Here is an 11,306-nt window from a genome sequence, read left to right as displayed (position 1 = left end):
GTGGGGGAGAACAGTTAAATTACAATTGGAGCTCCTTTACACGGGGAAGTAAATTAGAATGGAAGCTCCTTACCACAGGAGTAAATAGATGTATAGTCCTTATTAAGTACTCCTGCTAAAATCTTAAATTCTAGGTCCCTCCTCCCTATATGCACACCAGTAGATCCGAAGGGATTGGATAGGTGTAAGAAATAYGGGGAAATTCCAGCCAGCMTATCAGAAGGCAAGGTGAAGCTGGTAGGACATTACGTACTGCTTATTACATATCCACTCCTTTCAGATCTACAGGGGTTGATTTGGCATTCAGCGGTGGGGACTTCAGTCATGGTTATAGTGTCTTCTGGGACTTGCCTTTTGATGCTGGCGAACTTCTGTGCATTGCCCATAATCTTGCCGAAGTCGATGTGGAACATGTGACCGCTGTGTTTCAACATGATGTTGTCGTTGTGGCGGTCACAGATACCCAGGATGAAGGTCGCTACACACCAGCCAGCACAGGAGTGGAGGAAATTCATCACAGCCTAGATGGGGAGATACAGGAGAATAGTCTACAGATGTAGGATCTTAATTTGATCACTCTTTTGTTGATGAGAACTTTCCTGCACCGCAGGAAATGCAACCTTGTAGTGTATTCAAGATTTAAAAAAGGCTTCTAAAAATTGATTTTATCAAACAAAACTATGCTACATTTTATCTCTGGGACCCTCAGGATGACAAATCAGAGGAAGATTACTGAATGTAAGTACATTATTTACCTTCAGAGGTGAATGTATCAAACCAGTTGCCATGATAMAAGTTTTGTTGTTGTTGTGCACTATCCTCAAACAATAGCAYGGTCTTTTTTCACTGTAATAGCTACTGTAAATTGGACAGTAAAGTTAGACTAACAAGAATGTAAGCTTTCTGCCCACATAAGACATGCCTATATCCTGGAAAGTTTGCTGTTACTTACAACGTCATGCTAATCACATTAGCGCACGTTAGCTCAACCGTCGCGATATAGGGACACCGATTCCGTAGAGGTTAAAATGTCAGACTTTACTTGTCGTAACAAACAAAAAAATGATCAACCCCTACAAAAAAATTGTCCATTAATTATAATCCACATAATAATTCACATTTCCTGTTGCTACAGGACTATTTTCCTGCTGTAGCAGAACTGGCTCAAATTAAGATCCTACATCTGTATCACGACAACAACAACAATCACCTCAACAACACCAGCCAGCACAGGAGGAAAGTAGGAGATTAATTATATCAAGCTCTGGTCTGTGTGTAAAGTAATACAACCTAACGTCCTCGCCCCGACCGGCGGCGACAGAGACCTGCTGCACACTCAACAGTCACACGAGTATCGTACCATCCGCTCCACAAAAAGCCGGCCTTGCGCAGAGCAAGGGGAAAAGCGGGTGACGTAACCGATCGAAACGCTATTAGCGCGCACCACCGCTAACTAGCTAGCCATTTCACATCCGTTACATGTGGTCATAAGGTTATACAGGTTAAGGTTATACAGTAGGCTTTTCTGTATTCCTTCAAAATAGATAATATGGACAATATAAAGTTGTTCTTCTTAAGTTACTTTTTGGTCCAATAATCTACTATTTTATTTTATTTTCAAAGGAATGTGGAGTATAGAGGCCAAATCCAGAGGAAATCGACTGCATCTTAGTTTAAACCAGTTACATTATTTTATATTTACTGTCTCTGACCCCGCAACTGCAAGGTCAAAGGTTTGGCACAAGCTGCTACCCAAGATAGACTTCCTTAACACTAGACTAGTACATGCAGTATACATGTATGTTCACCTCCTCATAATCCTCCTCAGTCTTGTTCCACATGTGGAACCATTTCTCCAGGGTGTCCTCTCTCAGCGCCCCACCCAGACCCCACTCCTGCTGGATCTGACCCAGGGTCACTGCCTCTGGAACCACCTCCACCAGACCTACACACACACGCACACACATTTGAATACAGACGCACACAGACAGTGCATCTGGAAAGTATTCAGACCCCTTCACTTATTCTAAAATTTATAAAAGTACAATTTTTTCCTCATCAATCTACACACAAAACGGCACATGACAGCCCGCTTGGAGTTTTCCAGAAGGCACCTAAAGACTCTCAGACCATGAGAAACAAGATTCTCTGGTCTGATGAAACCAAGATCGAACTATTTGGCCTGAATGCCAAGTGTCACATCTGGAGGAAACCTGGCACCATCCCGACGGTGAAGCATGGTGGTGGCAGGATCATGCTTTGGAGATGTTTTTCAGCAGCAGGGACTGGGAGACCAGTCAGGATTGAGGGAAAGATGAAGGGAGCAAAGTACAGAGAGATCCTTGATGATAACCCGCTCCAGAGTGCTCAGGATCTCATACTGGGATGAAGGTTCACCTTCCGACAGGACAACGACCCTAAGCACACAGCCAAGACAACGCAGGAGTGGCTTCAGGACAAGTCTCTGAATGTCCTCGAGTGGCCCAGCCAGAGCCCGGACTTGAACCCGATCTAACATCTCTGAAGAGACCTGAAAATATCTGTACAGCGACGCTCTCCATCCAACCTGACAGACCTTGAGAGGATCTGCAGAGAAGAATGGGAGAAACTCCTTAAATACAGGTGTACCAAGCTTGTAGAGTCATACCCAAGAAGACCCGAGGCTGTAATCGCTGCCAAAAGGTGCTTCAACAAAGTACTGAGTAAAGGGTCTGAATACTTATGTATTCAGTAAATGTTATATTTCAGTTCCAAACATTTCTCAAAACCTGTTTTCGCTTTGTCATTGTGGGGTAATGTGTGTAGATTGAAACCCCCCCCAGATGTAATCCCTTTTAGAATAAGGCTGTAACGTACCAAAATGTGGGAAAAGTCAAGGGGTCTGAATACTTTCCGAATGCACTGTAGATGGTGATATATTAAGTATGTATATGTTACCACAGACTGTAGTCTGGTATAACTATGTGTCTAAAACTACGTAGTGCTGCCAGCCACTGACCCTGGTCTCGCCCAGTAGAGAGACACCTATAGGTGATCATCCTCATGTCCAGTCCCTCCTGCAGCCACACCTTGTCCATCACACGCACTATCTGCAGCACCAGCATGTCCTGCCGCAGGTTATCCCCTGTCTGGACACATACAAACTTAGCAGTTAGCCACCACTACCTTCAACCTATTTCAGACACCGCTAAAACAAAAATCTATGGGAGATAACAGTGCAAGGTCGGTTAACAGTTTCTCCTGGCTCATAGACTACTGTCAGGGTAAGGAACCATATATCTTTACGGTCTAAAATTCCAAACTTTTATTTTGAAATAGCCTCAGAGAGAGAGTTACCTTGCAGATAACAGAGATTTTCCTGCCCAGAGGATCTGTGTTGATGAAGGAGATTCCCAGAGGAGCAGCGTGGGAGTTATAGAATTTACAGGCCTAGGATTAAGATCTTAGGGGTTAGGGTRATCTGGATCCGTTCAACATATGACAACTGTATACACTGCCTTTAATAAAATGTTGAACATGACTTTATAGATCTCTGTCTTTACATCCAAATGAACTCCCTTCACGAGGACAGCGGGGTCCAACGGTAGACGACAGCTGATCCCKTTCTTGAAGAAGCTGTCAATCTTCCACTTCTCTCTCTTCAACACATCCTGCACAACACAATAGAAGACTTATAATAAATACCCACATCTATACAGAGCATACACCTGCTGTTCTCCACCGTTCCTGGTTACTAGCTACCACCAATCACATTTTGCTCTTCACTGAAGTACCCTGTCGCATGCAACTGATCATTAGGACTATGTTCTTATGAAGCTTCCCAGGTACCCCCTGTAGATAGGCCAGGCACCCCCTGTAGATAGACCAGGTACCCCCTGTAGACCGGACCAGGTACCCCCTGTAGACAGGCCAGGGTACCCCTTGGATAGGACAGGTACTCCCGTAGACAGGCCAGGACCCCCTGTAGATAGACAGGCACCCCCTGTAAAGATAGGCCAGGCACCCCCTGTAAGATAGGCCAGGCACCCCCTGTGATAGGCCAGGCACCCCCTGTAGATAGGCCAGGCACCCCCTGGTAGATAGGCCAGGCACCCCCTGTAGATAGGCCAGCCCCCCTGTCAGATAGGCCAGGCACCCCGCTGTAGATAGGCCAGGCACCCCCTGTAGATAGGCCAGGCACCCCCTGTAGATAGGCCAGGCACCCCCTGTAGATAGGCCAGGCACCCCTGTAGAATAGGCCGGACCCCCTTAGATGGCCAGGCACCCCCTGTAGATAGGCCAGGCACCCCCTGTTAGATAGGCCAGGCACCCCCTGTAGATAGGCCAGGCACCCTGTAATAGGCCAGGCACCCCTGTAGATAGGCAGGCACCCCCTGTAGATAGCCAGGCACCCCTGTAGATAGGCAGGCACCCCCTGGTAGATAGGCCAGGCACCCCCTGTAGATAGGCCAGGCACCCTGTAGATAGGCCAGGCACCCCCTGTAGATAGCCAGGCACCCCCTGTAGATAGGCCAGGCACCCTGTAGATAGGCCAGGCACCCCCTGTAGATAGCCAGGCACCCCCTGTAGATAGGCCAGGCACCCCTGTAGATAGGCCCGGCACCCCCCTGTAGATAGCCAGGCACCCCCTGTAGATAGACAGGTACCCCCTGTAGATAGACCAGGTACCCCTGTAGATAGCAGTACCTCCTGTAGATAGACCAGGTACCCCTGTAGATAGACCAGGTACCCCTGTAGAAACCCTGGACTGAGAACCACTGGCATACCCCAAAAGCCTTTAGTCCATCGTGTGGTATAGAAACTGAATGAAGTGTTCCCTAGTTGACAGTGAACAGATGACCAAACAGTACAGACCTTTCTGCGGTTTTGTCAGCTATGCGGACGCTCTCAGCCACTGCGTGAGCAGGGTTACCAGGCGGGTTTTCGTCTTCAGCTCCTGCCTCAGTGCTTTACCACAGCAGTGTTTCAGGGAAGCCTGCCCCTTACTGAACCAGCTCTGGTAATGGGTGTCATCCTGGGCATCTACCAACAGCCTGACAGGAGGAAATACGATACACACACAAGTTCATTAAGCAAGGTACGCCAAGTTCACACGCAGACGACAGGCGGCAGGCAGGCAGGCCAGAGCAGACGAGACAGACAGAGACAGACAGATAGAGACAGACAGACACAGGCAGACCACACCAGACAGACAGACAGACACACAGACAGACAGAGACAGACAAGAGACAGACAGACACACAGACAGACACAAGACAGACAGACAGACACAGACGACAGAGACACAGACAGACAGACAGACAGACAGACAGACAGACCACACCAGACACAGACAGATAGACCCGACCAGACCAGACATTCTGTAGTCACCAGTAGAGCTGCTGGGCTATCCTGATACTCTTCAGTGACCTGTCCAACAGCAGCTCACCAGAGGTCCATTCAACTCCCACTCACTCTTCAGAGCCTAGGAAGAGACAGACAGTGTTACGTGATCCACAATGCTTCTGTAAGTGAAACACCTTGTGTCCGTTGCTTTGCGTTGACATTTTCAGTTTAGTAATTGGATAAGAGATGAATAAGGTTACCTGTACCAGTTGAGGTAGATATTCCTCTAGTTCTCTATCAGAAGTCTGCTCAAAGTGCTGCACAGCTTTCTACGCACCGTCTGGTCATGGAAACTGAGACAAAAGACTTGCATCACTACCTGTCGTGTTACCTGTCGCTCAGTAGAACCTCTTCAGGGTTGTGTAAGGGTCAGTGGCATAGGATGGTGTAGGCCTGTGTGTGTGTGGGCGTGAGTGTGTGGCGTGGAGTGTGTGTGTGTGTGGAGAGAGAGAGTGTGAGTGTATGTGTGAGAGAGAGGTGTGTGTGTGAGTGTGAGTGTGGGTGAGTGTGAGTGTGTGTGTATGTTGTGTGTTGAGTGTGAGTGTGTGTGTGTGTATGGTGTATGTGAGTGTGAGTGTGATGTGAGTGTATGTGTATGAGTGTGTGTGTAATGAGTGTGTGTGTGTGTGTGAGAGTGTTACTTGTTAGACAGTAGAAACAGTGCTTCCTCAGGGTGGTATATTGTCCAGTGTTCTAGTATGGTGTAGATCTCAGTCAGGTTCTCTGGAGCCCACTGGGGGGCGCCACCCAGCAGCAGGTGCAGGAAGGTGGTACTCCCATCACAGCAGTGTCTCTTACTCCACAGTAATGCCCTCTCATTCTCCGACAAACTGGGAAGGACAAATAAGAGACCTCAACAATCCCAGGACTCTAACTGTTTCTGAGTGAACCTCAATGTCACAAGTTTGAGACTTGGAAGTGCGGTAACATGAGACTATTGCTGAGTGGACTACAGTGGTTGAGTAAAGATGAACTCAACTCAACTTAATTAAAAACCATCACCAAATGAATTGTAAGTTCATATGCAGAACATGAAATGTGAAGGGAACGGAGGGACAGAGTCAGTAGATACAGTGTGTCTTTCTGGGCTGAATCATAGGGAGTGTAGTTTCCCCCGTTTCACTCACAAGCAGAGGCAGTGTTTCTGGGAGACCTCTGATATCTTCTTGTGTAGCTCATCGCACGGAGGACTGATCAGGGCAGACCCTGGTAGGGAGATGGGCCTTTCATACCTCCACTCAGCCGTCTCCGGGAACTCCAACTGGAAACACACAAAGACCAGGCCAACAGTGACGATATGTAGGCCGTACAACAGATATCCAGCCACTCTTGGAGGATGTGTTTTCAGTTAAAAMAWWTTTTTTTTAAAGGTGCTTGTTCATGTTTCTTCTGAAAGCATCACACATAAATTTGAGAAATAGTCTATTTGCCATATGTCATAGATTCATTGTTCATCAAACTTCTTACAATAACAGCAGCATTCAAAATACCAAGAAACTTCAGAAACTTATAGGAAGGTGTAATGTGTTCTTTCACCACAAGAGGGCTCTCACCTGCAGGATGACTCCGGTAGCCTGGCTGTGGCTGTCTGACAGGGCAGGAGAGGGAGGCTCAGACAGCTCCACCAGCATAGACATGCTGAGCAGGACAGTACCACTCACCAGGGTCCTGTGGAGACACATAGTCACACACGTTATGTTATGCGAGTACATGTCTTAGATGAGAAAGATAGAATTATATGGTGTTATTGAACCCGCATTGCAGGACCACCCGCTTATCAAACTGAGCAGCACAGACACCCGCTTACCAACTGAGCAGCACAGGACCACCCTGTGTATTGTTTTATAGATATACCAAGTTTTAGTGACCAGTGGTTATAATAGACCATTATAGATAGACCAGTATATTATAGAGTAGACCAGTGGGTTATAAGATATATTATAGATAGACCAGTTATAGATATATTATAGATAGACCAGTTATTATAGATGGACCAGTGATATTATAGATAGACCAGTGATATATAGATAGACCAGTGATATTATAAGATAGACCAATATTATAGATAGACCAGTGATATTATAGATAGACCAGTGTGTTATAGATAATTATAGATAGACCAGTTGTTATAGAGACCATGAATATAGATAGACCAGTAATTATAGATACCAGTGTTAAATATATTATAGATAGACCAGTGAGATTATAGATAGACCAGTGATATTATAGATCATGATTATAGATAGGACCAGTGATTATAGTAGACCAGTTATTATAGATGATATTATAGATAGACCAGTGATATATAGATAGACCAGTGATATTATAGATAGACCAGTATATATAATATATTATAGATAGACCAGTGAGATATAATGAGACCAGTATATTAAGATAGACCAGTGATATTATAGATAGACCAGTGATATTATAGATATATTATAGATAGACCAGTGATTATAGATAGTACAGGATATTATAGATAGACCAGTGATATTATAGATAGACCATGATATTATAAGTGATATTATAGATAGACCAGTGAATTATAGATAGACCAGTGATATATAATTAGACCAGTGATATTTATAGATAGACCAGTGATAATGATAGATAGACCAGTGATATTATAGATAGACCAATTATATAGATAGACAGTTATATAAATATATATAGATAACCAGTGATATTATAGATAGACCAGTGATATTATAGATAGACCAGTGTGTTATAATAGCCAGTGATGATTATAATAGACCAGTGATATTATAGATAGACCAGTGATGTTATAGATAGACCAGTTGTTATAGATAGACCAGTGATATTAATAGATAACCAGTGATTTATAGATAACCAGTGAGATATAGATAGACCAGTGATATTATAGATAGACCAGGTGTTATAGAGTAGACCAGTGATATTATAGATAGACCAGTGATATTATAGATAGACCAGTTAGATTATAGACGGTAGACCAGTGATATTATAGATAGACCAGTGATATTATAGATAGACCAGTGATATAGATAGACCAGTGATATTATAGATGACCAGGATATTATAGATAGACCAGTGATATTTTATATAATTAGACCAGTGATATTATAAATAGACCAGTGTGTTAAGTAGATAGACCAGTGATATTATAGATAGACCAGTGATATTATAGAATAGACCAGTGATAATAGATATATTATAGATAGACCAGGATATTATAGATAGACAGTTATTATAGATAAGTTATGACCAGTGATATTAAATAGACCAGTGATATTATAGATGACCAGTATGTTATAGATAACCAGTGTTTAGATAGACCAGTTATTATAGATAGACAGTGATATTATAGATAGACCAGTGATATATAATAGACCATGATGTTATAAAAGTTGTTATAGATAACCAGTGAGATTTATAGATAGACAGTGATGTTATAGATAGACCAGTGATATTATAGACAGACCAGTGATATTATAGAAGACCAGTGATATTATAGATAAAGAGTAATGTAATATATAGATAGACCAGTGAGATATAGATATATATAGATAGACCAGTAGATTATAGAATTACATAATATTATAGATTAGACCAGTGATATTATAGATATATTATAGATAGACCAGTGATATTATAGATAGACCAGTTGTTATAGATAGACCAGTGATATTAATATATTATAGATAGACCAGTGATTTATATAGACCAGTGTTGTTTATAGATAGACCAGTGATATTATAGATAGACCAGTGTGTTATAGATAGACCAGTGATATTATAGATGGACCAGTGAGATTATAGATGGCGCGTTGTATGTGGTGAACAGAGCCTACCTGTTACTGTATAGAGGCAGGACGGCCCAGCGTAACAGTTCAGGAGACTTGCCCTGTTTCGTCCCCTGGAGACGTATAGTCAACATGGACTCATAGGGTAGCTGTTTGATCTGTTTTGGGAACACCATCCTGAAAACACACACATATATATACAGTATATCTGAATCCATTTATATTCCATATTCACAACAAAAAAAAAATAATACATAATAAAAAAAAGGTGAAATTGACTAAAACTGGAAGAAAAGTCCCGGCAGGAAATGAGACTTGATTTTAGTGGAAGTGGAGTTGGATCCAGAATAACACGTAAATAACTGAGTCGACTGGTTGAAGATACCCTTACATGCGGTGACACTGAATCTTGTTGCCAAGCGACAAGGCTGTGCTGATGTTCTCGGAGACGCCCGTCTCACAGATATCTTTCCCTCCGTACGTCAGCGAACAGGAAATGGAGAAGTAATTAAAACTGGTAACGACAAACAGAGGACCAAAATAAATTCATTAGACCTCACTGCACTTCCTCTACCCATCGTTTGTATTGTGGTGTTTGACAAAACCCCTACAGAACAAAACACCCAGTCAGATTACTTCCTCCTGCACTAAGAAAAAGGTACTAGCAAATGAACTGTTGTCCTTGTTTTTCTTTCACTCTGACTAGCACACTATTTGAGAAAGATTTCACTTTCAATGACTGTGATATGTGCCTGTTTTGACCGCTTTAGTTGAATCCGCCGTCAGAGCTGTAAAAAGGTCTGTGTAAACAGTCAATGTTTTGGTTCTGTTACAATATGTTGAGGTTCCTCTCTCCCCCTGTCTCCTGAGTGTAATACCTGTTTAACCAGTTGGGTTGTAGCCTGTAGAGCGCTGCGACGTTGAGCTGGAGGATGTCGGAGCTGTGGTCTACGTCACAGACAGGAGGGTTGTGGTACACATCCTGGCCCCTGAAGTCTGAGCCGAAGTTGTCAAAGAAAACGTGCAGCAGTTTGCCCAGGGCCTGGTGGAGCATCACGATCGCTACAGAACAACAGACTACAGTTATAGAACAGCAGTTTGCCCAGGGCCTGGTGGAGCATCACGATCGCTATAGAACAACAGACGACAGTTATAGAACAACATACTACAGTTATAGAACCGACTACAGTTATAGAACCGACTACAGTTATAGAACAACAAACTACAGTTATAGAACCGACTACAGTTATAGAACCGACTACAGTTATAGAACAACATACTACAGTTATAGAACATACTACAGCTATAGAACAACAGACTACAGTTATTGAACATACTACAGCTATAGAACAACAGTTAGTCCTGTTGTTCTATAAACTGTAGTCTGGTTGTTCTATAGCTGTTGTATGTTCTATAACTGTAGGATGTTGTTCTATACTGTAGTCTGTTGTTCTATATCTGTAAGTTGTTTTCTATAACTGTAGTCTGTTGTTCTATAACTGTAGTCTGTTTGTTCTATAACTGTAGTCTGTTGTTCTCTATAATGTAGTCTGTTTGTTTCTATAACTGTAGTCTGTTGTTCTAATACTAGTTCTGTTGTTCTATAACTGTAGTCTGTTTGGTTCTATAACTTGTCAGTCTGTTGTTCTATAACTGTAGTCTGTTGTTCATACTGTTTGTTGTTCTTATAACTGTAGTTGTTGTCTATATGTAGTCTGTTGTTCTATAGCTGTTGTATGTTCTATAACTGTAGTCTGTTTGTTTCTATAAACTGTAGTCTGTTGTTCTAATACTTGTAGTCGTTGTTCTCTAGCTGTTGTATGTTCTATATGTAGGATGTTGTTCTATAACTGTAGTCTGTTGTTCTATAGCTGTTGTATGTTCTATAGCTGTTGTTTGTTCTTTACCTGTAGTCTGTTGTTCTATAACTGTAGTCTGTTTTCTATAGCTGTTGTATGTTCTATAGCTGTTGTATGTTCTTTACTGTAGTCTGTTGTTCTATAACTGTAGGATGTTGTTCTATAACTGTAGTCTGTTGTTCTATAGCTTGTTAGTATGTTCTTAGCTGTTGTATGTTTCTTTCCTGTAGTCTGTTTGTTCTATAGACTGTAGTCTGTTGTTCTATAGCTGTTTGTAA

At 42.7% G+C, this 11,306-nt stretch overlaps 1 protein-coding gene across 1 annotated transcript in view; it reads right to left on the bottom strand.

Annotated features, from left to right (window-relative positions):
• pik3c2g (phosphatidylinositol-4-phosphate 3-kinase catalytic subunit type 2 gamma) overlaps window positions 1–11,306 on the bottom strand; it is a 54,322-nt gene that overhangs the window by 17,292 nt on the left and 25,724 nt on the right. The window contains 17 exon segments of the mRNA XM_024138170.2: window positions 352–521; window positions 1,809–1,945; window positions 2,999–3,128; window positions 3,337–3,429; window positions 3,543–3,650; window positions 4,851–4,894; window positions 4,897–5,033; window positions 5,371–5,425; window positions 5,428–5,464; window positions 5,586–5,656; window positions 5,659–5,678; window positions 6,027–6,215; window positions 6,513–6,646; window positions 6,939–7,053; window positions 9,218–9,346; window positions 9,561–9,683; window positions 10,048–10,231. Coding sequence (XP_023993938.2) covers window positions 352–521; window positions 1,809–1,945; window positions 2,999–3,128; window positions 3,337–3,429; window positions 3,543–3,650; window positions 4,851–4,894; window positions 4,897–5,033; window positions 5,371–5,425; window positions 5,428–5,464; window positions 5,586–5,656; window positions 5,659–5,678; window positions 6,027–6,215; window positions 6,513–6,646; window positions 6,939–7,053; window positions 9,218–9,346; window positions 9,561–9,683; window positions 10,048–10,231 — 1,876 coding nt within the window.

The sequence above is a fragment of the Salvelinus sp. IW2-2015 genome, unplaced genomic scaffold, assembly GCF_002910315.2.
Source record: "Salvelinus sp. IW2-2015 unplaced genomic scaffold, ASM291031v2 Un_scaffold1405, whole genome shotgun sequence".
NCBI classification, from domain to species: Eukaryota; Metazoa; Chordata; class Actinopteri; order Salmoniformes; family Salmonidae; genus Salvelinus; species Salvelinus sp. IW2-2015.
Note: the sequence above shows the minus strand (reverse complement) of the source record. Positions and strands in the feature narration are given on the sequence as shown.